We start from the raw sequence: 27,373 nt of genomic DNA on the forward strand, positions 1-27,373 counted from the left end.
GTTTTGACTTCCTAATGACCCAGCTATCTGCTTCTGGGACTGTGAGGGTGGTGCCAAAGGTATTCTTGAACTCAACATCTTGTTTCCTTATGCTGCCACTTATTCTGCATTTTTAGCTTGACGGCAAGAACACACTTCCATGTTCTTTACCTGAAGACTTAAATTTAAAGAATTAGCCTATCACTTTATTACCACAAGTACAAATTATTGCTTTTGTTTTCAGTACGAAACCAAAAGAAATTGACTAAGCATTGAATCATGCTACTGCTCATCGGTAACAGGTAAACTTTGTTGAGCACAGGAATAGGAGGGCACAAAAGAATTTCCTCATACTATTGTGTACTTCAAGAAAATGCACAAGACAAACTTCTTAGCCAGGTCAGGAGAGAAGTCAGGGCCATGGTAGGTCACTCAGTAAGCCCAAGGGGTTAGGGCAAGGTAAGAGTATGGAAAAGAAGAGGGACACCATACGAGTAAGGAGACATGATATCCTCTCTATCCCCTCCCCGGCATTTTGCCCCACCTGGTTTGTGTCAGACTGTTGAAAAAAGGTTTTGAGGTTTAACAAGGAACCCTAACCATGTTTCAATGACTCATTGAATGAGAAATTTTCAGGGGTTAAAATACATAATTTGGACTCTATGGATCTTGCTTTACAATTCAGTTTATTGGGTCAAGAGGCCAGATTTATTGGGTTTTTGAGACCCCTTGTTGACCTGGGCCCGGTTGTTCGAAAGCCGATTAACGCCAATCCACGATTAAAAATTGACCGAGGTTTTCATCTCACTCATTAAAAATGTCTTTAAAAGCTGATTTTAAGCTAGTGATAAAAAAAAGTCCAAGTCAAAACAAAGGGAACAAAAATATTTTTTGAAGAGTCTTAAAAAACTCAAATGAATGTTCATGTTAACCCAGGATAAGCTTAATCGGGCTTTGAACAACTGGGACCTGGAATGCTCAGGTAACCCTATGATGAGGAAGTACCAAGCAAAAGAGATTCTTCTGCAAACCATTTGGATGCTTCGACTACTGAGCGACGCACGCCAAGTTTGGTTCTTTCTCACCCCCATGCTGCGCTCCACTTGCCCGGCCCACCAATTTTTCTTTTTGCCCTATACCCAACTTGGGAGCCTGTTCATAGGCTAGTTTGGTTACTTCCTGGATTCAGGGCTTGAGGCTAACGGTAGGCAACTAGCCACAGACTGAGATTCATATATGACACTGTCCACTCAACATTTTCGAGAACAAAGGAAATGTTGTATGGATGTTCAATGAAAGTTTACACCAATTTAAATTTGATTCAATATGCTTTCAACATTGTTTACACTTTTAACAATGCTGAATGACCTGTTCAAATGCCCCTGACATTTGGTTTAACAAAGTGTCGAATGCATGTTGAAGCAAAATAATTTATGTTGAAATTGTGTAAACAGGCCTTAATATACAACATTAGAAGAAAACCAAACTTTGTTCAACACTATTCAACTCAGATGTCAGATGGATTTGACCTGTTAAATGACACTACTGAATTATGCTAAATTAAAATGTTGAATCTTGTTTGAGCTGTACTATACTGCACATTTCACTAAAATGCTAACTCCAGCTAGTAGCCAAATCTCCACAAGCAAAGTAAGTGATTTTTTCCAGTAGTGTAGCAATCTCTTACCCAGAGTCCTCAGTCGCTTTGGCCAGTGGTTAGTCACCAGGAGAGACTCTGGGAAACTGGAATTTTGTTTAAATTTGATTGGCTTCCTCATAACGGCTTGCATTGTTTCACCGCAGAAATCCTGCAGTAACAAAATTCCAGTTCCCCAGAGTCTCTTTTGGTGACCAACCGCTGGCCAAAGAGCCTGAGTACTCTGGCTATGAGATTGGTAGTGTAGCAGCTCTTGCATATGTAAGCTTGTACAGTCAACTCTCGCCTTGCAGACACCTCACTATTATGGACACCCCGATAACACGGATAGCAATTAAATCCCTAGCAAAAATAGAGGACAGATGTTTGACTGAAATAAACTCCTGCTATAACAGACTCTCGCTATTAAGGACACTAACTCGTAGTTCCGAGTGTGTTTGCAATAAAGGGAGTTGACTGTAATTGTTTTATTATTGTGTAGCAGCTGCTGTTGTCATTAGGATTGGGGGTATTGTTCTGTTTATTAGAAGGGTTGCAAGCCAATCACGTGAGACCTAATGGCAGCTGCTACATCACCCATACTTTTAGAATGAAGGAAGAAAAATAAACCATATAAACAGATAATAAGCAAAACTAAGCTTTTATAAGCCATTTATTACCCAATTTGAATCAACAGCAATGAAATTTAAATTCCATGCTACAATAATTCAGGAGAGTTGTAAGTTAACCCTTAAGCTTCTTCTTGGGCCTGAGGTTGTTGCTGTGTCCACACTTCTTCTTGCGACAATTCACAGCACGGGGATGAAGACGGGCATAGCACCTAAACAGAAGGTACATGTTACTCACTAAATCCTCATATAAAGACCTCACATTATATAAAACAAACAATTATTCTCATGTGTGGCATGTTTGATCAAGATAAATTCCATTTTAAAAACATTTGACACTGAAAAAAAAAAGAGTATGATTACTGTTTATTGCTAGAAAAGAGTTAAATTCCATACTTCCTGCAGATCATTTTGTCACAGTTGTATTTCTGAGCCAAAATGCGCAAACTGGGTTCAATAACTCCACCACGCAGCCTCAATACAAGGTGAAGAGTTGACTCTGTTGACAGAGAAACATACAAAATATTATATATAATTAATCGGTAGTTAATAAGTAATTGTTGGTAAATTGCAAAGCTTTTCCTTGTGAAACCTAACAAGCACTGATAATCAAGTAAGTATACTGTCCTATGTGATGCAAAATTTTTCACTGGCAGCCATACTGTACTTCATTATGTGGTACAAATTCTAACTTTGAAAAGGCACCTCAACTTGGTACATGCAAGTTCTTTGACTTAGAATCACAAGATAAATGCAGGGCTAGGCATGATGTAGTTTCATTGCATGTTATTGTAATGTGTCTACATCAGGGTGTTTAGTTTGATGAATACAAGAATTCTATCATACAGACCAGTCAAAGTCCTAAAATATTATGACATAAGTCTTATGTTCTTCAAGTTGACAGTACTATAGTGGAAAGTAACATAGATGATACAATCTTGCTATCCAAACGTGCCTTTCTGGATGTTATAATCTGAAAGTGTTCTGCCATCTTCCAACTGCTTGCCAGCAAAAATGAGACGCTGTTGGTCTGGAGGAATACCTAAAGAAGGAAACAATTTCATTCTGATTAATGGGAGGATCAATTGTTGGACGACACTCATGAACATTTAACATGGCAAAACTAACGACAGAAAAGTAAGTTTAAGCTTATTTAGCCTCTAAATTCAAAACTTAGAGCCATATTGAAACACTCGAGTTTCGATTCAAGGGAAGATGGTTTTAATAGCTTATATCGTTACCTTCTTTATCCTGAATTTTAGTCTTCACATTTTCGATGGAATCACTCGGTTCCACCTCAAGGGTGATGGTTTTACCCGTGAGGGTTTTCACAAAGATCTGCATGATCTGTAAAGAAAAGACAATAATTAATCTTCCTGAACCATTTACTGGAAAAACTGCCGCAGAAATAGAACATAATTCGATCGTTTTCTAGATGTGTAGAAAAAATCTTCCGCCATTTTACCTCGTGTCTTTGATAGAAGAGGAAGAACAATGCGGGGCGGCCGCAAAGTATTTGAAGGGTTTTACGCGCCTGCGATATTCTCATCCAAATTTCATGAATTGTTACGTTGTGTAGTGTAATGTGGAATATCGCATAACAAAATGGCGGAGGAGGATGAGTTTATGGCAGAATTCGATTCTTCTACTCAGTGGCTAGTGGAAAGAGCAAGGCAAAGCTTAAAAGAAAATAATCCGTATGAAGCTAAAGCTTGGTTGATAACTGCTAAGACGCTATATCCAAAAGATTTCGGGGTTCAGGTAATCTTTTGATGTTCTCAGTATGTTTACAACGTTGATGCAAAAGTTGTTATACAGTCAACTCTCTCGTAAGCGACCACCCTTGGGGCACGACAAAGTGGTCGCTTATGGGAAAGATCAACAAAGTAAGCCTAATGCTGGATTGATTAATTAATTAATTAATTAATTAAAAATATTACCTAAGCAGCTAAAATTAGGCAAATAGAAACTAATTTATATGTTTTTTTTTCACACCTATCCATTCTTCTGATGAAACTTTGTATAACATTTTGGAACAGATCACTGTAGCAATTCCTGTTTACCTACAGATCTAATTAGCCATCTTATCTGTCTGTAAACAGTCTGAGATAGCGTCATCAAACATTGAACTTCTGTCACTTCTGAGTAATGATTTACTAACGGTCATACGTGATTAGGGTGGGTGGTCGCTTACCGGAAACAAACAACAAAAAAAAAGAATATGTGTAATTTCTGGCCTAAAAAGTGGTCCCGGTCCCTTAAGAAATTTGAGTAGTGGTCGCTTACGAGAGAGCTGTTAGCCTGTTCCAGGCTCCTAGAGAGATGCGCGAAGGAGAGTGCGAGGGGACGAAAACGAGGGGGGAATGGTGGCGAGTAAAAGAGGGAAGAAGAGGAACCTGTAATCATTTTCTTAAACACCTCATGCTGGTATACCAGCTCCCGTTATACCTTCTGATTGGTCAGTTTTGACAGTTCACACATCACACGAAAGATATTGCGAAAGAATCTGAAAGAGTCAAAATGGCGAGTGTGTCACACGCACGTGGTTTTGATGAGTTTAATGCAGTTTTAGAGAATTGTCTTTGAGATTTTTTGCAAGTTAAAGTACTCAGGAAGGAGAAAATAGCTCTAAAAAGCGAGAGACAACAATGATAAGCTTTGAAAGACGAGGATCTGTTACACCCCAGGGCCTCCCTGGTTACACCCATATCCGTGATAAACAAACATCCTGCAGCAATTTAAGTAATCCCGCAGCGATATACAATAGCATAAGCATGAATTCACAAGTAAAGAAATCCACGGATCATGTGTCTTCACAGATAAAATTTATTTAGCGCTACCTGAAATCTTGCAGTTAATCCGAGCCGATAAACTTTAACAAATGATCAAAAGGGAAGAATCTCTTATACAACTGAAAGAAAAATCGCTTAACGACATGCTTGTAAAAGCAAAAGTGAAAAGGCTTTTATCAAAACAACGGACACACAGTGGGAGACATGCAGGTCTGTTAACCCCAATTTAACATTAAACGTGCCATAAATTCTGGCCAGGGTCCTCGCACAAATGAGGCAAAAAAGGCTGGAAAGCTCTTCGTTTTTCAAAAGCTTGCGAAGACACAACCAAGCAAAGACACAACATCGGCCAACACTAGAATCTCGTCGCTCGATAACGTCGCGTTAATAAGATTGTTATTTCGAACGGCGTTGAACAACGACACCCGGGGAACTTTGGTTCCAAGACACGTCAAATTTTTTTGGCAAAATCTCAGGATTTTGAGGGTTGAAATCCCAAACCCGGAGAACCTTTCGGTGTCCGCGACATCGAAGCAATGTATGGACAACCGTGCGAACTCGAGAACTCGTGCGAGTAATCGAAACCCGTGACAATGAATAGTTTGACATTTTGACATGTTGACACATTTTGGAAAAAGTGGGTGGCATGAGGTGTTTAAGAAAACGATTACAGGCTCCTCTTCTTTCCCTCTTTTACTCTACACCATTCCCCCCTCGTTTTCGTCCCCTCACACTCTCCTTCGCGCATCTCTCTAGGAGCCTGGAACAGGCTAGAGAGCTCTTGAAACAGTATTTAACTGAGAAACAAAACAGTTGTTTACGAAGTGGTCGCTTGCGGGAGATGGTGGCTTACGAGAAGTGGTCGCTATGAGAGAGTTGACTGTACTAGTATTGAATTTCGGCAAACTGTTCATCATCTCCTTGTTTCTTTTTGTTCTATTCCTACATTAAATTACATCGATGCTATCAGTATGAGGCCTACAGTATTGAAAGGAATGCTGAAAGAGTGCAAGAGTCAGCCAAACTGTTCTACCACATGTAAGTTTGTGCCAGGGAATAATTTTTGTTACTTTGATAGAAAGATCTGCAGTATTGCATTCCCAAGGGAACTTTTGACATAGAGGGGAAAAGTGGTCACAGGTGCTTCAATACACCTCTTCCCCCTCCCCAATCCCCACCCCCTCCCCCCAAAAAATAGTCCAATAAGAAAGAAAGTCAAATTTGCTGAGCAGGATTTGGTGATCCCCCACCCCCACAGAAAAAAAGCTGGGGTAGTATGGACATGTTTCCTTCCTCAGAAACAACTGAACACAATGTCTGTTTCACCATTCAACAAAAGCCCATTTACTACTATTATCATCATTAGATAATAATTACAGTCAAGACTGACAAGCTCCCTTTGAAAGCTCAAAATAATGATGCAACAAAATCAGCTCCTTTGGAAATGACTTTTGAAGGTTCTTATCGATTGGAGAAGAGAAGGATGTAAAAATTAACCCAATGGTCCTGAAAACCAGATTACCCAGGAAAGTTGTCAGGTGTACATAAAGCTGTATACATCATGTAAATGTAATTTGTTTACCCTTGGTGTACCAAAGAGCACAAGTGTTTTTTTTTTGTGTGGAGAGAAGAAAATCAGACAACCAGGAGAAAAGGATGAGAGAAGAAAATCAGACAACTAGGAGAAAAGGATGAGAACCAACAACAAACTCAACCCACATTTGGTATCAACGCCGAGAATCGAACCCAGGCCACATTGGTGGAAGGCGAGTGCTCTCTCCACTGCACCATCCCTGCTCCCCTGCTCCTCATCCCCCATGTAGTGCCCAGGGGGATACTTGGATATAAATGTGATGGGGGGTTCCGACTTATTTTTTTGGGTCTAAAACGTCATCTCCTGTATTTTTTTGGGTTGAAGATTTAACCGTGTATTTTTCTGGGTTCGAATTTCCGCCATGCTTATAGTTCTCACGCAATTCAAGCCAAAGTTCCCGCAAGATCCGAAAGCATGATTTCCAGTCTTGTATTTTGTTGTGTGCACAATATAAGGTCCATGTATTATTTTGGGTGCAAAATATTAGGCCCCCGTCAGACCCCCCCCCCCCCCCATCACGTTTATACCCGAGTAACCCCCCTGGGATGTAGTGTAGTGAGAATAATGGAAAATGCTCTTTTTTCTTCACTCTTCATAATAAATATTAAAAGGTGTTTTATGTTACAAGGTTTGAGCAGTTTCCAAACAGTGACTTACTTTGGAAGGAGGTGGCAAGTTTCACAGATGCTCTTGAGGGCGAGGTCATGGATCAACATAGGAAATTTTTGACAGGTAAATAATATTGATTGTCCTGAAGATTTTTAAACTTTAAAACCAACAATAAAATATTCCATCACATTTATTTCCATATTTGCGCAAATGCCACACATGACATTTCAATCCTAGCAGTATGAAGGATGTTTGTCCCATGAACCTATTTTAATGGCCTTTGATCTCACGAATCTCCTGTAGCTCCGTGGTAGAGCATCCGAACTAGTAATCAGAAGGTCTTAAACTCGACTCCTGATTGGAGCACTCGGATTTTTGTTTTCTGAGTATGACTGTGTCACTTACTGAATAATACATCATTCTCAATAACAGAATAATTTTATTTCATTTTAAGACACGGATTCTTCAATGTTGTGGGCTGCTTTTACCCTTACATTTTTTGGTTTTCTGCGCAGTAGCGAATTTACTTGCAACGGCAAGTTTGATATCCAATCTCATCTGACAAAATCAGATGTCCGTTTTTACCCCAACATTGTCCAGCCTGTGTCCTTCGAGATTGTCATTAAGAAGTCCAAAACGGACCCTTTCCGTGAGACAGCCAAGCTCACTATTGCCAAATCAAACTCGACCGTATGTGCAGTCACCGCGTTAAGAGACTATCTTCTTCAAACTACTTCCAGTGGAGCTACCCAGCCTCTCTTTCAATTTTCGGATGGACGTCATCTTACTTGGTCTTCCCTCACAAATAACTTACGGGCTCTCCTCAAGATTTGCGGATTTGATAGTACCTGCTACGCGTCCCACAGTTTCCGCATTGGAGCAGCTACTACTGCGGGAGCTGCTGGCCTTCCAGACTGGCTCATTAAAGTTCTTGGCCGTTGGAAATCGGATGCGTATCAGTCTTACATAAGGACACCAAAAGAAACCATTCTTCAAGTCCCTCAAAATTTGGCCTCATGTCTATCTTGTTAATGCCCTACAAACATTTGGATGTCTTATTGCCATGATTATCGACGACACTTCCTGGGTATTGGGAACACTATGATGTCGCTTTGTACTGTTTATTGAGAACACTATCTATGATGTCGCTTTGTACTGTTTATTGAGAACACTATCTATGATGTCGCTTTGTACTGTTTATTGAGAACACTATGATGTCTCATGGTAACAAATTGGGAACACTATGTCCTACTATAACATTTATTATGTAATGCTCTCCAAGTTTTAGATTGTTCAGTTAAGGGACCCTGGTCAACCTCCTTTGATGCCATCGACAATATCGATATTCATGGTGAAGCGAAATCTGAATTATCTACTGTAAGTTGTTCCTGAAAGTATGTTTCATCCCTTTTGCAGTTCCACAGTGATTTCGTTCATTTCACCATGCTCCGAATAAAATATAATAGCCAAACTCTCGCATATAACCAAAAACAAAGGTGTGGCTGACTAGGGCCCCTTTAAGGTTTTAAGTTAATCGCATGCGATTATACCTGCTTATCCACTCCTTAATCCCTTTTCTCCACCAATGATCTTTGGTTCATTGCATTTCCCCGTGGAGCAGATAAGAGCTGTTTCCAGCCCTCGCGACCAGTTGGAGAAAAGGTCTTGGGGAATGGGCTTTGCACAGGGTACTTCTCGTATTACTCGGCATTTTGGGCGGGGAATTGCTGCCTGCGGCACCCCTTCAGCCCTGTGCTGAAGCCCCGTCAGGGAGGGGGGGCTATAGGATTTGCTGGACTTGGTTAACTTGGCCCAAGGACATTATGCCGGCCATGCGTTTTCACGTGTGAACTATGCCCCCCCTTGCAGGACAGGCATGAGACACCCCCTCGGTATGGCGCCATGTACCGAGGCCCCTCATTCGGTCATCATCCGGTCGGTGGGTTTTATCCGAGCCTTGCTGGTATATTCCCTGCCCAACTTTGCCCACAAAAGAATATTGTGTTTTCTTTGTGTCTGCGCGCCATACCATTAATTGACATTTTAGCATAAAATAAAGGTTAATGTTGGCAAGCAACAACTATTGAGCCTGCATTATTACTGCGGTCCACCCTTAACATGTGACTTCCATATACGGCAGCCTGCTTTGCATCTTATTCTGTGCCAGTCTTTTCAATCGCCACTTTCTTGGAAGGCTGCAAGTTGAGCAGCAGCAAAGTTTTTCCCCTCCCACCCTCCCTTTTTCTCTTGTTGCTTGCCTCCCCTTATCCTTTCTATTTTGTTCACTGCATTTTGCTCTATCCTTTGTCAGTTATTCAGAGATGTTTAATAAAATTATTAAGGGCAGGGAATTGCTGCCTGCGGCACCCCTTCAGCCCTGTGCTGAAGCCCCGTCAGGGAGGGGGGGCTATAGGATTTGCTGGACTTGGTTAACTTGGCCCAAGGACATTATGCCGGCCATGCGTTTTCACGTGTGAACTATGCCCCCCCTTGCAGGACAGGCATGAGGCACCTCCTCGGTATGGCGCCATGTACCGAGGCCCCTCATTCGGTCATCATCTGGTCGGTGGGTTTTATCCGAGCCTTGCTGGTATATTCCCTGCCCAACTTTGCACACAAAAGAATATTGTGTTTTCTTTGTGTCTGCGTGCCATAACATTAATTTCATTTTAAACTGTAAATACAATTAAACTTGTTAATGCTTATAAATCTTTGCTTTTGGTCTTCACACCCAGTGAACTCACTCAAAAAAGTTTGATAATCTTAGAATCTATTCTTTTGGAGTGGCAACAGTCTGTTTTATAAGCTAAGACTGTAAGTATTTTTTTCCAGACATGTTTAGCTGTCTCCCACAGCATGCACAGAGAGAAATACTTCTTCAAGCAGCAGGTTGGTACTGAAGAAGGTCTGTCAGTGAACAAATGATTTCCGACTTGAGATCACAGTTGGCATGTATAATGTGCAAACTTGTTTATCCTTGATTTTGACTTGTAAGACAACTCTTGCACTCCAAAATTGTTCATGTCCATGCAAAAATCAAAATTGGAAATGTGAAACTGCAGATCTTAAGTTGTCTCATCTTGAAAGAGTATTTTTGTGGCAAAGCCAAGGGTTGATTACCAGTTGCTGTTCGGGAAATCTAGTGATGCTTCTCCCCCAAACAGGGGGGAACACCGGACCTGAAAATCAAGCCTCTAGTGGCAAAGGCATGAACTTGTACAATTTTGTCAAAATAAACCGCTCCAATAACACCATGTCAGCAAACATTGGTAAAATGTGTTTGTCAATAAAAGTTTATGTAACTTTTCTTCCTTTCACTGTTTATATTTTCAGGAAGATGTAAAGACTGTATTGAGAAATGCCGAATGATGCTCCTACTAATGAGAAGATTTCCAGATGTGATTCCAAGGAATGGGGTAGGGCATATTACTTCTGCTGTCTGGTCTCGGAGTCCCTATGTTGTGTTTGTGGGTATTGTTAGTTTGATGTGATTTAATACCAATTAGCTGAATTATTGACATCCTCGGAGACCCAGGGGCAGAAATTTGGGTCAGGAGGAAGTCAAAACTGGTAAGTTTACAAGACAAGCAAGTGATTAAACTTACCACTTTGTCTTCGTCCTGGCCTAACTATCTTCTCTTGGGTCTCTGAGAATGAACTGTTGGATGCCTGAGGGTCAAAGCACACAAGGGAGGCCAAAGACAACTCGCAGAATGACTGTCAAGAGACAACGGGACAAGGCAGTATCGACAAGCTGGGATATAGCCAGAGTGGCAGGGCAAAACAGGGCAGGTTGGACGAACAGAATGGCAGCCTTATGTACCTCTGGGGGCAGAGAGCAATGATGATCGTGATGATAAGGAGCGTATTTCATTACCAATAAGTTTTGTTGTTGACATGTTGTTGTTTCTTTTATATAAAGGTCAATTTGACTGAGATGTTAATTGATGCTGAAAATGTGGAATATCCTGATGTGCCAGTCAATCCTTACCGGAAATTATTAGGTATTAAAATTGAATTTATTTGTAATCTAAGTGCAATGTTAGGAGTGCTGTGAAGGGTGAAACCCTTACAAGCCCTGCTGAGTATACAGTCCAAGAAAGGAAATTAAGATATCGAAAATGAAAGGAAATCTTTGACTTTGGCAAGATTTGAACTCATGACCTTTGGCTTGGATCTTCCATGTCTCTACCCAACTAAACTATGGCATTAGTTGGGAGGAGGTCATCAAAATTAAGTCAAATGTTTTCTTTGATTCTCTATATACCAATTTCCTTTCTAGGACTTTATGCTGAGAAGGATTGTGAAGTGTTCCACCCTTCAAAACATCCATATAAACATTACGCTTTACAATTTCATTTCACTTTCTATGTTAGAGTGCAAAAGTGAATGTGGCCTATGCACATTTGTACAGATTAACATTACCCTGGTGATGGAATCGTGTAGTGTAGCTGTTTACTGATTTTGTGTTCACATTTCAGTGTGTGATGTACTGCCTCATTTGTTGGCCAGTGAAAACATGACTGTAGATATCACATATGCTAAGAGTACCAGTAGTCAAGATGATGAGGTTTGTGGCTTGTTTCCTTAAAGGGGAAGTATCATGGGGTTTTTCATATCTTTTGTTAAAAATGATGAAATAAGACCTTCAATCAGCTGCCAAATAATTCTAGAATGACGAGAGGAAAGAAATCAACTCAATTCTTGAAAGGAACAACTTGTGATCTGTTCTTAAGCGTATTTTGGCAACAAAAATGTGAGAACTTGAAAAACATTAGCCTAACATTTTTCAAGTGTCAATCTATACCGGCCTACTCTGTCTCTGGCCAGAGGCACTAATAATTTGACAGTTTTATTGCGCTGGGGTGATAATTTATAACAAACTTGACAATTATTTCGTTGTTTCTGCTGACAGACAAACATATTTGGGTTTTGAAATGACAGCAAATTTGAGCGATACTTGCCCTTTAAGTTTATTACCATACTTTCATTTAGATTTTTTAAAGAGCATGCAAGACCCTGAAGGATCCTGGAAAACGTTTTTCTAAGATCTTTGTTGACTCTTCATGAAACCCTCTAGGATTCTCAAGGATCCTTCCAAAGATCAGAATTTCGAAGAACAGGTCCCCATCTCTGTCTCTCTGGAAACTTTAGTAACCTGTCACATGAATCTTGGCAGACAGTTTTGCCAAATTGTGGAATGTTTGTTAATTAGAAAGGCCTGAAGACTTTCGTTTTTAGAAAGGCTTATTGTTGAGATTAATTAGGAAAAAGTTTTTAAACACTGGGAATTGATTTAAAGTTTCTATTCATTTTAGTTATACATGTATTTTTAATTTCTAGTTTTGAAGGCAATTTTGATGTGAAGCGCTTGCGGACTTTTTACGAATAAATGCCATATAAATAAATTATTATTATTATTATTATTATTATTATTATTGGCTTTGTTTTACTACCTGAAGGTGACCTGTCAATAAACCTGTCAGTAGTTTGACAATGAATGTTTTGGTTGATTAACTGTTGGCCATCAGTTTAGTTTAGTTTGAGTAATAAGCTTAATAATGCTTTGTCATGTAACATTACTACAGTCTGGAGTGGGGGAAGGGACTTACATGACTGGAGAATAATGGGGGAAGACTGAATCCCCATACTAAAATTACTTTTGAATATTAAAAACCTTAAGATGATACTTGTACCAAAAAAAGTGTGTTGACAGTCAATTGAGGGGAGCTGATTTATTGATTAACTGATTGGCTTTTAAGTTTACAGTCAATCCAGGTCACGCGTGAACAGTATTTCCAAGAATGAAATGAACATTCGAATTTCTCTTTGTAATGTCCGACGTGTGAATAGAATGTTGGACATTTCTCTGGAAATCGTTCCGAAAAAGACGCATTAACTGAAAAAAAGATTCAAAATACTTGGTAAACAATTCTGACTTATTCTTGAAATATTCAATTTTGCAATGTAAAGAAAAATTCATAGCTTTATACCGTCAATAAGCTAGGGAAATTTATACGGGAACTCTGAAATCTCGTTGGCGATTTTCAAAACTGACATGTAAATTTCAAAACTCTGTTCAAATTTCAAAAATATCGTTCACGCGTGACATGGGTTGACTGTAAATTGTTTGTTTTTGTTGCTCCTACATTATCCAGGACTGTCCCTCTGGAATCTCTCTTTCTCAAATATGCAAGTGGCTAGAGCTGTCCATTCAGTTCTACGTCTCGTGTGCCACCACCCACAACTCCATGTGTGAAACCTCTGATGCTCAGCACAGCGGCCTTATAGACACAAGTATCATAGCAGAAGTTTTGGACGGGAAAGGACCCTGGGTGGCCCTTCATGAGCTTTTTTACGTGACAGCAAAGAAGTGTGGCTGGATGGAAATTTGTAGGATTCATGAGAGATTTGACCCTCAAAAGTACAGGTATATGGGCCTCTTTTGTATACTATGGGCTTGGGAGGTATTCAGACATGAAAGTGGTGGGGATGAGTCATTTAGCCTGAAATTATGAGCATCCTGAGGACATACATGTACGCCTATGGCATTTTAAAATATTTGAACAGTTTTGAGAATTTCTTCAAAATGTGGGCATCCACGGAACATTCCCAGATGAAGACATCTTGGCTGAAAGCTTGACTGAGAGACCTGTTCAAGTGATGCTTTAATCCTGTAATCTTGTGTTCAAGAAATATTGGTACCACAGGGCTGAGACTTACCACACATGCATACTAGAAGTAATTTTAAATTTCCCTCCTGGCAGTTTTCTGGAATAGCTATTATTCCAGAATACTGGTATAATAACTATAAGCAATCAGTGGATTTTCCAAAAGAAAATAAATTTTGAACCAATTAGGCTTTAATTTGCTATTAATGGAAAGAAACGCCATTTAGGACACCTGGGCATCATGCCAGATCCAGCACAATCAATAAATGGTTCCAGAAAATATCCCCTCTCCCTCCCATTGAGGGTCATTGGAAATTCCAAGGAGGGAGGGATAGCAGAAGGGGGTCTTGAAAGCCAAAGGTTTCAAAGGAAAGTGTGAAGCTAAATTGGAATTTCCAGCAGGGGTGGAGGGGGGGAGTTCAGGCTAAAAAAACCACTGTGGGGGGGGGGGGGGAGGGGTATAGACATTTTGGACCAAGAAAAGCAGGGCAAAAAACTTTCACTCGTCCGCTCGTCCGAGACGAGTAGTTTTTGATTCGGACAACTAAAACTCATGAAGCACTTGTCCGACAGGACAAGTAAAACAATTTTTTACCATGGTAATATTTTTTCATTCAGCTTTCTAATGAATAAAATGCTGAGAAGTGACTTCTTGTTAAAGTGTTTGTTTCTCTGTGAAATACTTGCTGTGTACGTGCACGCTTGTTTCTGCTCAAAAGAGCGTGAAATCTGTGTCAGTCTTTAAGTAGATCACAATGACTCTGCTCGACCTTTGGAAAATTGAGCGCAAGGAAAACAATAAGAGACCATCTCCATCAAATGAGGAAAACATCTCCACAACAATGAAGAAAAAGAAGTACAAAGAATCTCATGTTCGTAAATTCAAGCAAGCCTGGAAGAAAGAATTTCCATGGGTTGAATTTGACGAAGCCAAAAATGAAATGTTTTGTAGAGTTTGTCGTAAATCTCCCTCCGTTTGTGACAAAGTAGCCGCCTTTTTCTAGGTATTGACGGTTCATCGTGGACTGGTTTTCGTCGTGAAAGCCAGATTAGACACAATATCTCGATACTACTACTTTTGTTTTGAAAGAGCGAAAAACGAGACTAGACCAGAGCAGGCACCATTGGTAAGAATGAACAGGAAGATCAACAAAGAATCTCAGGAGAGACTTGAAAAACTGTTTAACACAGTGCATTTCATAGCGAAGGAAAAACTCGCCATAACAAAATTTTCAAGTTTGTGCATTCTTCAGGAGAAAAATGGCTTAAACATTGGCCAACACTACAGAAATCCTACGGCATGCAAGGCTTTCATTTCCGCGATTGCAGATCATGAGAGAAACAAATTTCTAAACGACGTGCGTGATTCCAGCTACTCTTTGTAGGAAGTAGGAAACTGATCACAAGTTGTTAGGTCTATTTCGTTGTTACGTTTATAGCTTTGATTAGTTTGATATTTCTTCTTGGTCCGTAAAACCACATACAAACGTTTACCGGTTAGGCAAGCTTAGTACATATCCTAAACTCCCAACCCATGATGTACGGAGTTATTTATCACGGTAAACTAAACACATGTCTAAGGGATAGCAATCTTAAGTAGTAATCATAGTACTAACACTTTTATTGAACTTGTAAATAAAGTGACAGAATTCTAAGTACGTGTAACTATACTGGTTATTGTTTTGGTAGTAAATTTACTAATAAAACATTTGGATCATTTTTTGGACAAGTGGATTTTGTGTTTGGACAACCAAAATCTGGAAAGCAGTTGTCCGATGGACGAGTGAAATGAAAGAAAAGTTTTTTGCCCTGAAAAGGATAATTTAGAGATGTTCCTTTTTAAATATGAGATGCCTGTATTGAGGCTGAGACATGACGTCTAAATAAATCTATTTATTTAATTAACCAGGGTCAGCATTATTTTGTGGTTCTCAATATGACTTTCAGAAGCAGTAGTGATCACTGGGCCAGCATATCTGAACTGCATCACAAGCTAAAGAAGATGTCCAAACACAGTTTAGAGGAGGACACCGAAGAGGACATGTTGGAAAAAACTGGTGTCATGTTTGCTGCTACTATCCTGTTTTTACAGACTGTCTGGGAATATTGTCGTGTAGTCAATAGGCTTGACTCAGTTTGTAAGTAAAGACTTTGTAACTGTCAGTAATTTTATGTAAGTACTTCAGTTAACATTTCTTCGCTCTTGAGTTTTTCACCTACATGACGTTGTGGTGGTGAAACCTCCTCCCAGTGTGTAACAGTGTGCTGGGTTAGCAATCTTCCCAGGAGGGAGTAGTAATAATGGTAGTCACTTCATGCTGGGCATCCTGTGATGGACTAGCATTCCATCCAGGGAGTAAGTATTAATACAACTAGTCATTTTATGCTGGGTATCCTGTGATGGTCCAGCATTCCATCCAGAGGGGCAGTAGTAATACTCCTAGTCACTTCATGCTGGGTATCCTGTGACGGATTAGCGTTCCAGCCAAGGGGAAAGTTTTAATTTTACTCGTGATGTTATGCTGGCCATCCTGTGATGGTCTAGCATTCTATCCAGGGGCAAGTGGTAATGTTCTTAGTCACTTCATGCTGGGTATCCTGTGATGGACTAGCATCCCATCCAGGTGTGTTGAGGGGAGTGGTAATACTCTAAGTCACTTCATGTTGTTATCCTGTGATGGACTAGCACCCCATACATGGAGTAGTAGTAATACCCCTAGTTACTAAAGTCATACTGGGTATCCTGTGATGAACTAACATCTTTCCAGGGGGTAAGAGGAGGTAGTTATATCCTTTGTTGGCCATGTAGGCTGCCAGTGGGACTGAAGTTACATGTACTTACTGGTTCAGGTCATTTGTTTATCCAATAGCTTCTTCTGGTTTACTACACCCTTTGGTGTTGGTGGAGGACATTGCAGAAGATAATAAACAAACTTTGGAGGGAAGTAGCAATAGGTGAGGACAGGAATGTAAATAAAACATTTCTTAGTATTTGTGACTGTAGGTAAGTTCACATATTCTTGTTTTATATCCAATCTATGCATTCAGCTTGCAGTCTGTGTGCATTCTTACCTTTAGTTACTTTTCTTACATACACGGATGTACAGGGACCAGTATCTAATTTTTCATTACAATATCACTGCTTAATCAGACATATGGTCGTGAGAATAAAAGGAAATGATCACCAAAGATAGAATGTGTGTATGTTTAAACAAAATCTCCTTTATGGTACCAGAAGAAATGTGTTGAAGACTGTGCGGAGAATATGCATGCTTAAGTATCAATTTTTGCTTTATTTACAGTCCAGCACCAAAGAAGAAAAAGAGGAAACTGGCATCTGTAAGTGTAAAGCGTAATTACTTACTTTTCCATAAACATTTCTTAGACAACAGGAAGCAGTAAGTAGTAGGGAATGAAGAGACTTTAGACCCACTGTCCTGCCTTGATCAAGCAAATAAAAGGATTATTTATCTGAGTTGATGTAGGAGTCTATCCCAGAACAGGGGGGTGACAGGGTTTTGGCCATTACTTGTAGGGCTAAAATAATCATTGATGGTTTAGTAAGTCTTAGGGCACTTTCCATTTAGTCAGAACTGGCTGGCCAGTTCAATCATTTCGTAAACAGAATGCACCAATATTATTTGAACGTCAGTTCATATGCCACTTTTTTATTGCTTCAAAATAGTGCACACTGCTCTCAGAATGTACCATTTTGAAGAATTCCAAGAATCAGTCCTTCAAATAATTATTTTGGTACACTCCATTTACTGAAAAACCCATCTGGCCAGCCAGTCCCCACAAATGGAGAGTACCCTGAGGGTGTCCACGTTTGGGATTACCAGTCTCCTTTTACCTTTTCGTGTACCTCCTGTAGATCTTAGCCACACCCATAAAATGATGTTTTGGTTTCTCAATCCCTTTAACCTCAATAGTGATCAGTCTCTGATTTCTGCCTTATAATATCCCTACTTGATAAAACATACAGTTTATGAGAATTAGCAAAGTCATCACCAAATAAAGTTTTACATTTTAATTTACAGGGTGGTCATGGCTCCCCGGGGAAAGAAGATGGAAAGAATAAACAGACGTCACACATAATAATAGATAAAAGTGAGTCAATATAATGGCTTCAGGGGAATGTTGATCCAACAAGGCAGGCACATTTTCCAGCTAATGTTATTCTCCCTCCCTCCCTCCCTCCCTCCCTCCCTTCCTCCCTTTCTTCCTTCCTTCCTCCCTCCCTCCCTCCCTTCCTTCCTTCCTTCCTTCCTTCCTTCCTTCCTTCCTTCCTTCCTTCCTCCCTCCCTCCCTCCCTTCCTTCCTTCCTTCCTTCCTTCCTTCTTTCCTCCCTCCCTCCCTCCCTCCCTCCCTTCCTTCCTTCCTTCCTTCCTTCCTCCTGCCCTCCCTCCCATCCTTCCTTCCTTCCTTCCTTACTTCCTTCCTTCCTTCCTTCCTTCCTTCCTCCCTCCCTCCCTCCCTTCCTTCCTTCCTTCCTTACTTCCTTCCTTCCTTCCTTCCTTCCTTCCTTCCTCCCTCCCTCCCTCCCTTCCTTCCTTCCTTCCTTCCTTCCTCCCTCCCTCCCTCCCTCCCTCCCTCCCTTCCTTCCTTCCTTCCTTCCTTCCTCCTGCCCTCCCTCCCATCCTTCCTTCCTTCCTTTCTTCCTTCCTTCCTTCCTTCCTTCCTTCCTTCCTTCCTTCCTGCCTTCCTGCTGGCTGTCTGTCTCTCTTTCTTTTTTTCAGTAACCTTCTGTCTCTTTTCGTAATTTTATCATTGACTGTATTCCTCTCAAATCCTTGTTAAACAGTACTTTTTTCACTCTCTTGTAGCTTGTGGTTCAGTGAGTCAAAGCCTTTCAGATGACTTTGCTGTGTGCGTAGAAACGTGGCATCTTCTAAATACACATGCAGACTATAAAAATGGTAACACCAGAATTGGTTTTTGCTGAATGATAAGAGTACATTCATTGGGACTGTTCCAAAACATCAGGAAGCTTCCCCACAAGCCCGTTGGCTGTCTTTCTACTTTCTAATATTTAAAGGGGCAGTATCACAGGAATTTTGTTCTGTTTTGGTTGTCTGTCAACAGAAACGAGAAAATAATTGTCTAGTTTTGTTATAAATTATCACCCCAGTGCAATTAAACTGTCGAGTGCCTAGTGCCTCTAGTCAGAGACAGAGTAGGCCGGTATGGATTGAAACTTGAAAAATGTTAGGCTAATTTTTTTCAAGTTCCTCGTATTTTTGTTTCCAAAATGCGCTGGAACAGATCAAGAGATGTTCCTTTCAAGAGTTGAGTTGATTTCTTTCCTCTCGTTGTTCTAGAATTATTTTGTAGCTAAGTTAACGTGTTATTTCACCATTTTAAGAAAAGAGGTCATAAACACCATGACACTTCCCCTTTAAAGTACCAGGGCCCGGTTGTTCGAAAGCTGATTAACGCTAATCCCCAGTTAAAAATTAACCGAGGTTTTCATCTCGCTTATTTTAAATGTTTTCAAGAGCTAATTTTAAGCTAATGGTAAAGAAAAGTCTTAGTCAAAACTAAGGGACAAAAGTATTTTGGAAGAATCTTTATTGATTAGTCATTAAACTTGAATCAAAGTTTGTGTTCACTCGGCCCAGAAGGAAAGGAAGTGGTTTTTTCAAGGGAGAACACACCACACTCAAGTTTTAGCAAGCTCTCCAAAATGCCTGAGAAGAACTTAAAACATTTGCTACCGGTAATTTGTTTCAAGATGTAATCCATTTCCATCTTAGCCATCCACAGTCAACAATATTTAAAAAAATTTGGCTTCTTTACCCGCCAAGTTGAATGGTAAACTTAAGAAGATTTGGAGAGAACCAGAGCTATCGATTCCTCAAAATTCTTCTTTGATACCCTGACTTTGAAAGTCATCTGGAACGCTGGGTCTATTGTTATAGCTATATATTTGTTAAATATTTGACTGATATTTGTCTAGGTGCTATTTTGTTACCTTTAACACTTTAAAACTAATATCATAGAACAAATTCTCCTATCTTGTCTCCATACGTTTCTTATAAAAGTACTGGGGAGAAGCTATAAAAATATCAAGAAAATTAACCTTGGGTGATCATTTCGTAATTCTCATGACCTCAGGGGTTGAATTAGCATCGATATTACAAGGAGAAATCTGATGCTGATGGTCACTGTTTCATGACTATTATGTACCATTGTTAGTAACTTGTAGATCATTCTGTTTCCAATAGATTTTACTCGTCTGTTAGATGAATGGGATGTGGAGCAATGGACCTGGATGGGAACTTTTAAAGTTGACCGACTAATTTATAAGGTAACCTGACCCAACTATAGTACAATACAATTCTTTGGAAATCAACAGAAAGAAGACATTGTTTCTCTAGATTACTGCACTTGTTTTCTAAAGTTGTGTCTCCAAGTTGTAGTCCTTCAATTTTACGTAACGCAGACAATTAGAAAATGAGCAAATGTGACAAAATTATGCCAAAGATGACGAGCTTGTATTTTTGTTTCTAGGGAAAATACAAAAAAGCTGTGGAGTGTCTTCAAGAACAACGGCTTTCCTTAGAGCAAGATACCTCGTCAAACCAAGAGGTGAATTAGTTGTATGGCGCAAAATTTCATAGACTGCAAAAGAATCCATAGTTTTTGCGTTGGGTCGCCGTGCGAACGCGCGCGATCCTTGAAGGAAAAGTCTGGAGGGAGTGAACGATGTTCACACACCCGTTGTGTTAGCCTCGCGAGTGAGCACGCCTTCATTCGCGACTCGCATGACCACCAAGAGAAAAGAAAAACCGTCAAACAATTGTTTTGCAGTCTGACAACTGCACATGGTCCAGATGAATCGAATCATGCAGTAAGGACCGCCCGCGCTTGTTAACCTTTTCAAATGGCGTTTTCTGTGTAAGTCTTCTTGGTCCACTCGTAAGCAAAAGAAAAGGGCTTGGCTGGCATTTTTCCACTGGAACCTCACACACAGTAAATGAGAACTCTTTATTAATATTTTCGATTGATTGTCGAATTCTTTTGCAGTGGTTACCTGCTACAACTAGTTCTAAGCAATCGTTGCAAAGGTGCTGTTTTCTGAGTCAATAACGAGTCCTAGTTTTTACCGCCAATGCAAAACTGTTTTAAGCTCTTACGGTACCGTTGTTTTTCAGTTATTGATCAGAGGCGCTATTCAACTATCCTGTTGCTACTTCCAACTCGATGACCATAAGGTAACTAATGCTAAAAGTTAGTTGGAAAATTGTGGTAGTGTGGGAGTTGTTTCTGTCCAGTCCGTTTGAAAACAGCCGCCCATGGCACCGTAAGAGCCGGGTTAGGGGGTATTCTCTGTTATTTTAGATGGGGATTTGAAGTTCCTAGCTTGAGACCAAAATAATGAGATGCTTTTTCTTACCCTATTTGAGACCAAAAAGGCTCCCGGCACAAACAAACTTCATGGGGAAGCAGATTACCTTATCTAAGGAGTACTCTTCCACCTGACCTTGAGACCTGCTTCAAAGTGTCTGTTTACGACGGCAAAGTTCCGTTTTCAAACGCGTTTTGGCCGTTTACATTTGAGCGATAGGCAAAAATGCTTCGGGAACCTCTTGTCTCTAACGGAAACTCATTAGTGTGAACGGAAAACATGCGTTCTAGTTAAGATGGGACGTGAGTCACATCTTGTGATAAAACTGGATTCGCTCTGACAAAGGGCTAACGTCTCAAAAGTCAGCACTCGAATCTCTTTAGGGTGGCCAATTTACCCTTAGTTATCAACTTTGCTAGCCTGCGAATGCAGCCGCCTCTCATCGCTCCCGGCCCCGATGGGCGCGAAACGCCCATCGGGGCCCGGAGCGATGAGAGGCGGCTGTATTCGCAGGCTACAACTTTGCCGGTTTATAAACCAAACATTCGTTTTATATTGTTGACGAGCAATGTCTCGTTATGGAACTTCGATTTTATATTCTGCATTCCCCTCGCTCAAACATTATATTTTGATTGTTTCTCTTGTCGTTGTGTTTGTCAACAGAGGGCGTGTGAAGAAGCCCTTTATGGCCTTCAGTTTTTTTCCTCTCGACCTTCACCTGGAGATAACATGGCGCTAAAAAGATCGACCTCTGTTCATCAGGGGAAGCTTGATACAAGTGGAAACGAGCTTTCAATGACCTCCTCCTCGCATTCAGGTGAGTACAACATAGGAATGACGGTTTTGTGGAGCTAGAAACACGTCGTTTGTTCATTCTTCTTGCTCTCCAAGCGTTCAATCCACTGCACGGACAAAGATGGCGTGTGTTCATTTTACCAAAAAACCTTGCAAACCTAACACAACCAATATTTTTTCACAGCCATATTTTTTTTTGCGGAATTCGTTTTTGAATTAAAAACATTGTGTATGCTAGGTTTGAAGTTTTCAGAACTTTTCTGTGCGATTTTATGAGCGTTTTTAGGGATTTCCTACGCTAAGAATTATGGGTAAATGTACCAGTCGCGCGCGACCTTTTTCGCTACGGTGAATTGAAACCAACTGCCTATTAGATTAGTAAATGTAAGAAAAACAACTTTTTTCGCGTGAATTTGTCATCTGATTTCAAAGTTGTAATTTTTTTTTTTGAGGAGCCTGTAGCTCATATAAGCCCCAATGGTTTCTCCATGGGCATCCTCGCCATATGCTTCTCTTTCTTTTGTTATTCATTGATCTTTTATATTTTAATATATATCTTGTAACGATGTGCAAGAATAACGGCAAAAAAAAAAAATAATAAACTGATCACCTTAGTTGAGAGATTGAAAAGTTGATGTCTCGGGCGCAAGCCCTTCGCTCTCACGGCCGGCTAAGACATCATGTTTTGAATCTCTATGCGGTGGACAATTTAGCCTATCGGCTAATGTTTCACGCCCCCACCGACTGATGCAGAACCACAATTTCTTTAAAACTCGCCCTTTAATTTATTAAAAGCTAGCCTCTTCCAGGCGTTCAGTTAGTTGGGGCGCAGCGCGAAAAAATAAAGAAAAAGCGCGCGTTCCCCTGGTAATGGAACACACTGGGTGAAAATAATTGAAGTATGAATCAAACGGCCATACCGTGTTTACAAGAGCAAATTTAAGATGAACTCACGCATGGAATTTCACAACAGTGTGAGCTAAATAAGTACTGAGCCTCAAGAAAAAAACGCGAAAACTCGTACCAGCATAAATTCTTGCATATCAGTATAATGTTTTAACCATCCTTCAGTGTTTTGAGGGTGTTACAGTGATCGTGTTCTTGTACTTGTAGGTCGCTGTTTGCGGTTGATTCAATGCAGTGAATCAGAAGTGCTCTCTTTTTGTGTTCGTTTAATGCTTTCATCTCTGAAGGTAAGCTGTAAATTTTTTTTCTCCCAGCTCGTTTTTTCCATCACTTTTTAAACGGAGTATGTCACGGAGATTTCAGTCACTGTGAGAGGATTCCACAAGTGTTCCGCTGTTTTTCGTTTGTTTGAAATAACAAGGCGTCCAAATGCAAGACTGGTTAAACATGAACAACCTTTCCAAAGCGAACGAGAGCAAAATGATCAAATGATATCTTCTTAAAAAGGCGAAAAAATAACTGAGAGGGTTTGTTTGGATTGGATGGATTTGTCATAAACGTAACAAGGTTAGTATAAACGTTTACAATTTTCAAAGCATGGCTTGTCGCTAGCTTTCCGCTGAAAGCTAGAAAATTTGGTTACTTATCACCCTTACACAAAACATAAAATGCACCTAGACCACTTAGAAGGAAGATATCAAGGGAATTATCGAGTGGAGAACAAACTATAGTAAGCTTTATAGATTTTTTCGATAGGCAAAAGCCGACATTACCCAAGCGATATAAATCTATTTCTTTGCTAGCCATCTCAAACCAAAGAAAGTTTCACTCATACTCATCTACAGTTTACAGTTTCACTCATCTTTAGAGTAAATTTAAACAAAGCTAAGGCATTAAGTCAAGGCCTCTTTCATGTTGACTTAAGATGTCTGTAGAGGCTTACATTCCTAGTTTCAGTGTTAATCCCCATGGCAAACAAGGCTCATCTTTCTTTTTCGACTATGTTCATTGTTTTGGTATTTGTATTTCTTCTTCAGCAAAGACTGACCACAGAAGGACGCAATGACACCCTAATCGGTCACGTGATAGTCCTACTGCAGTATGGTTGGCCCAGAGAAGAGGGGACCTTTTACGAGCTTCTCGATAGGATCCGAGATCAGGGGGGCCTGAAATACAGAGTGTTTTTCAACTATGTGAATAGTATCCTTTTGTCTCTTCTCAGTTCTGAACTAACTGACTTTGTGGGGTCTTCGCGCGCTGTCTAGTTCACGATGGCGTCATGTCACTATAACTACCAGAATTCATATCGTTTTCCTTTCCAATTCAAATTTTGTAATTCCAGTTGGGAAGTAAATAACATAAGCTCTACTTAGACAAGAAAACAAAATAACACAAAATTACCGAGCGAGATGTGAGATCGAAAGACACACGCTCGGTGCAATATCGTCCAGCATTTGTTGATGTTGAACATAGCCTCTTCACAGCTACCCGCCCTTCGGCAACTGAACAGAGGCTAAGTTAACCATAAAACCGAATCCAGCAACATTTTTATGTTAGCTTGTCACTCATGGTTAACAACAATTATAGAGGGGTTTTCAATTGGAAGTCGAAAGCTATTTGGCGTTTGTTTTACTGCTTTGTAATTGACCACAAAAGAAACTGAAAATGAATATATGAAACATCATATATTTGAACTGCGGATGAAAGAGTAAAACAAAGAAACTAGCGCGATTTTCCTAACCAATTGGACAGCCCCTTATTTATCTAAAATGATTCCTTATACTTTGCATCTTAACTTCTGTCAGATATCGATATTTTAGAAGAATTTGCTCATCTTTACAGTGATGCTAGCTATAACCTTGACCTCATCCCTATTGCTGCCTCTGGCTCAAGGTAAATAGGATGTTATCAGTTACTGTAAGTGAAAACGTGTAACACATCTTAGAGAAATAATGGAATCTTCGGCAGTGTTCGGAAAATCATCGGAAACATTCGTATGACCCTACTATCATCGGTAAATTTACGAGAATCTTCGGAAATTGAAAGAAATTCCCAAAATTTGTCTTACGCATGGTTGGCTGCTTGTACATATGAAATGTCTGAGGCTATTCTCGTGTGGAGGCTACACCCAATCTGAATTCGTTATTTCTTTCTTCAGTAGGGCGGTGACCCGAGGAGTGAACAAAGGAGCTAAGGAAGATTTCCGAGCTGCCCTGGAGAGACAGATTGGCCGAAGTGATGACAATTTTGAACCTTTGCTCAGAGCTTTCTTCCAAGAGGAGAAGGAATCACTTCTTAGCTGACATATTTCACACACAGTAACTCAGTACTAGAACTTCTACTAACTTCGTCAGATGTCCTCTTTAAACAGGAAGTTCCGGTACAAAAGGTGCCTGGCCAGGCCATTCTCACCTTCAGTTGTCAATCAACCATCAGAGCGCAAATAACTGACAAACAACATGCGTCTTTTTCTTCGGCTTTTCCCGATTAAATTGGCTTCGTTTTAAGAATAACTCTTGTTAAACAAATTAGAACTTGATATCTTATATCGCTGTGGTGATATTATAAAATTTTTGAGGCATATTTTTCAGAGGACGCTTGAGTCAACAACTTGTCACGACTGATCAGCGTTTAAATTTGCATCTCACGCCCGCAAAAGTGTGGAATGAAGGAGGGGCTTGCCCTTTTAAAGCGGAACTTCTTGTTTTTAAACAAGAAGGATTTAAAAATCCATCTCGAAGGTGTCTGCTGATCACTGAGGGAGATAAGAGAGATTTAGAAGAGGTTTGAATGACGTTTACGGCGAACGGCAAACGTGAGATCCGCGTTTATGTTTTCTTGAAAAAAATGAGTACATTGATGAGAATAGTGTAAAATAATTCTGGCCTTTGATGCTAACGCAAAAGTTCTCAATTTTTCTGAGAAACTGAAAACAGCGAGGGGTATATAAACATGTTCATGTGGTCATTTCTGCTATTTAACGTTTGCCGTAAACGCAATTCTAATCTCTCTAGCATCGCGTTTTCACGTTAAACGGCAAGCGTCATACTCTCGTTTGCGTTTCTCAAAACACAAGAATAGTGCAGAATCATTCTCGTATTTCTTGCTAACTCGAAACTACTCAATTTCACTTAGGAAACGGAAAACGGCAACCGGCAATCGTAGGACAATCATGATCACGTGGTCAGTTTTTGTCGTTTGCCGCTTAACATCAGTAAACATGCTGGTACACCCTTGAGTTCGGTCTCTTGAAGCGAGTTATAATGATAAATGAAGACAAAACTTTTATATGAAGAGGTCCCCAAAACGTGCACGTAAAATTTCCTGGTGCTTTTTGCTACCGGGTATCTTGTTGAAGAGATGTATGTATTTATAGAGGTCACTTGAATTGAAAGTAAAACAAAACTTCTCACACTATGGCAAAAGTCTGAAAAGGAAATCTATTGACCTACATTTTAACTAGTATACTTAGTCAACATTTAAAATTTTCGATAAATATGTCCGTTCATCTTTCGTTACCAACCCAAGGTTTTTGTGAACTTTGAGTCTAGTTTAATTACTAATCAATAAGACTTTTCCAAAGGATTTTTGCCCTTTAGTTTTGACTTTTACTTGTCCTTAAATTTAGCTTAGAATTATCTTTTAAAAGCATTGCCAACGAGCGAGAAAAAACCTCTGTTAACTTTTAAACGTGGATTTGCGTTAATCAGCTTTCGAACAACCGGGCCCCGAAGTGACAACAAGACAACGTCTTAGTCGAAATAGCAACCTGGAAAGGAAATTCACCGTTTTTGGTTTACTTCGTTGTTTTTATGTTGGAAACAGTCTGTAAATATTCAAAACAAGGAAAATAAAAGTTATTCTTCACAAATGAAATGTGTCTCATTTTTTAGCGATAAAACAGATAATATCCTCTTGTCACCAGTGGGTTAGTTAAGCATTCACGCTGTTCACGGTCGGGTCAGACATTATGTGCAGTCTTACACTAAGTAGTACCCCACGGTCGAGTTCTCCATTCGATGTTTTTTTAGGAAGGACTTTACGACCGGACAAGACGAACCAGCTGTTCATTGCCATGGTTTTGTTGTGTCTCCATTGATGTCGATGGTTTTGACTTTAAACGTTGACTGGTTGTTTTTCTAAGGATTAAAATAGTGCAGGATTTGTCAAAATTTCCTTTGGTAGCCGCTTTAATACTGCATTCTATCACATGACCGTAGGCAAGGAGATCCCATGAGATAAAACAGCGCAAGCGCCAGTCAGATAAAGGTCTGACTGAGAACGAACAGATAATTGCCCTCCAAACTGGGTGAGTAGGAGGGAAGGCATATGATCGGGGCTACCTCCGCCGTTTGCAACGTCTCACATTATTGGTCGAGGGGACAAAAGAACGAGCAGCAAAACAACAGGC

The 27,373-nt window shown here is 40.1% G+C and overlaps 3 protein-coding genes across 4 annotated transcripts; 2 read left to right on the top strand and 1 right to left on the bottom strand.

The window, feature by feature from the left end:
• Window positions 1-2,270: 2,270 nt before the first annotated feature.
• LOC146449279 (ubiquitin-ribosomal protein eL40 fusion protein) lies at window positions 2,271-3,738 on the bottom strand. The gene is made up of 5 exons (XM_085101257.1): window positions 3,710-3,738; window positions 3,486-3,591; window positions 3,200-3,286; window positions 2,641-2,743; window positions 2,271-2,456 (listed from the first exon to the last, which is right to left on the bottom strand). The coding sequence occupies exons 2-5, from the start codon at window positions 3,586-3,588 to the stop codon at window positions 2,360-2,362; spliced, it is 390 nt and encodes a 129-aa protein (XP_084957383.1). The 5' UTR covers window positions 3,589-3,591; window positions 3,710-3,738; the 3' UTR covers window positions 2,271-2,359.
• Window positions 3,739-3,813: 75 nt separating this feature from the next.
• LOC146449280 (integrator complex subunit 10-like) lies at window positions 3,814-25,408 on the top strand. Of its 2 annotated transcripts, none has more exons than XM_085101255.1 (21): window positions 3,814-4,005; window positions 6,007-6,074; window positions 7,259-7,362; window positions 10,072-10,128; window positions 10,573-10,655; window positions 11,162-11,243; window positions 11,721-11,809; window positions 13,398-13,669; window positions 15,858-16,048; window positions 16,781-16,865; window positions 17,213-17,249; window positions 17,951-18,020; window positions 18,737-18,829; window positions 20,138-20,220; window positions 20,424-20,501; window positions 21,068-21,127; window positions 21,925-22,078; window positions 23,170-23,249; window positions 24,000-24,162; window positions 24,768-24,855; window positions 25,121-25,408. In XM_085101255.1, the coding sequence occupies exons 1-21, from the start codon at window positions 3,850-3,852 to the stop codon at window positions 25,263-25,265; spliced, it is 2,238 nt and encodes a 745-aa protein (XP_084957381.1). In that variant the 5' UTR covers window positions 3,814-3,849; the 3' UTR covers window positions 25,266-25,408. The 2 variants fall into 2 exon arrangements, with proteins under 2 accessions (XP_084957381.1, XP_084957382.1); XM_085101256.1 differs by having other exon boundaries at window positions 25,124-25,408.
• LOC146449281 (uncharacterized) lies at window positions 7,488-9,839 on the top strand. Its single transcript, XM_085101875.1, has 3 exons — window positions 7,488-7,493; window positions 7,543-7,549; window positions 7,694-9,839. The coding sequence occupies exons 1-3, from the start codon at window positions 7,488-7,490 to the stop codon at window positions 8,269-8,271; spliced, it is 591 nt and encodes a 196-aa protein (XP_084958001.1). The 3' UTR covers window positions 8,272-9,839.
• Window positions 25,409-27,373: the final 1,965 nt, after the last annotated feature.

Source organism: Pavona decussata, unplaced genomic scaffold (assembly GCF_977016875.1).
Source record: "Pavona decussata unplaced genomic scaffold, jaPavDecu1.1 SCAFFOLD_602, whole genome shotgun sequence".
In the NCBI taxonomy this organism is placed as follows: Eukaryota; Metazoa; Cnidaria; class Anthozoa; order Scleractinia; family Agariciidae; genus Pavona; species Pavona decussata.

Bases quoted from the DNA above. Each gene is read 5' to 3' on its own strand.
- LOC146449279 (XM_085101257.1), bottom strand. From the start codon at position 3,588: ATGCAGATCTTTGTGAAAACCCTCACGGGTAAAACCATCACCCTTGAG. The intron at 2,744-3,199 runs GCACGTTTGGAT...CTCTGTCAACAG, and splicing joins AGATTATAACATCCAGAAAG to AGTCAACTCTTCACCTTGTA. The intron at 2,457-2,640 runs GTATGGAATTTA...CCTTCTGTTTAG, and splicing joins GACAAAATGATCTGCAGGAA to GTGCTATGCCCGTCTTCATC.
- LOC146449280 (XM_085101255.1), top strand. From the start codon at position 3,850: ATGGCGGAGGAGGATGAGTTTATGGCAGAATTCGATTCTTCTACTCAG. The intron at 6,075-7,258 runs GTAAGTTTGTGC...TTATGTTACAAG, and splicing joins GCCAAACTGTTCTACCACAT to GTTTGAGCAGTTTCCAAACA. The intron at 10,656-11,161 runs GTAGGGCATATT...TTTTATATAAAG, and splicing joins ATGTGATTCCAAGGAATGGG to GTCAATTTGACTGAGATGTT.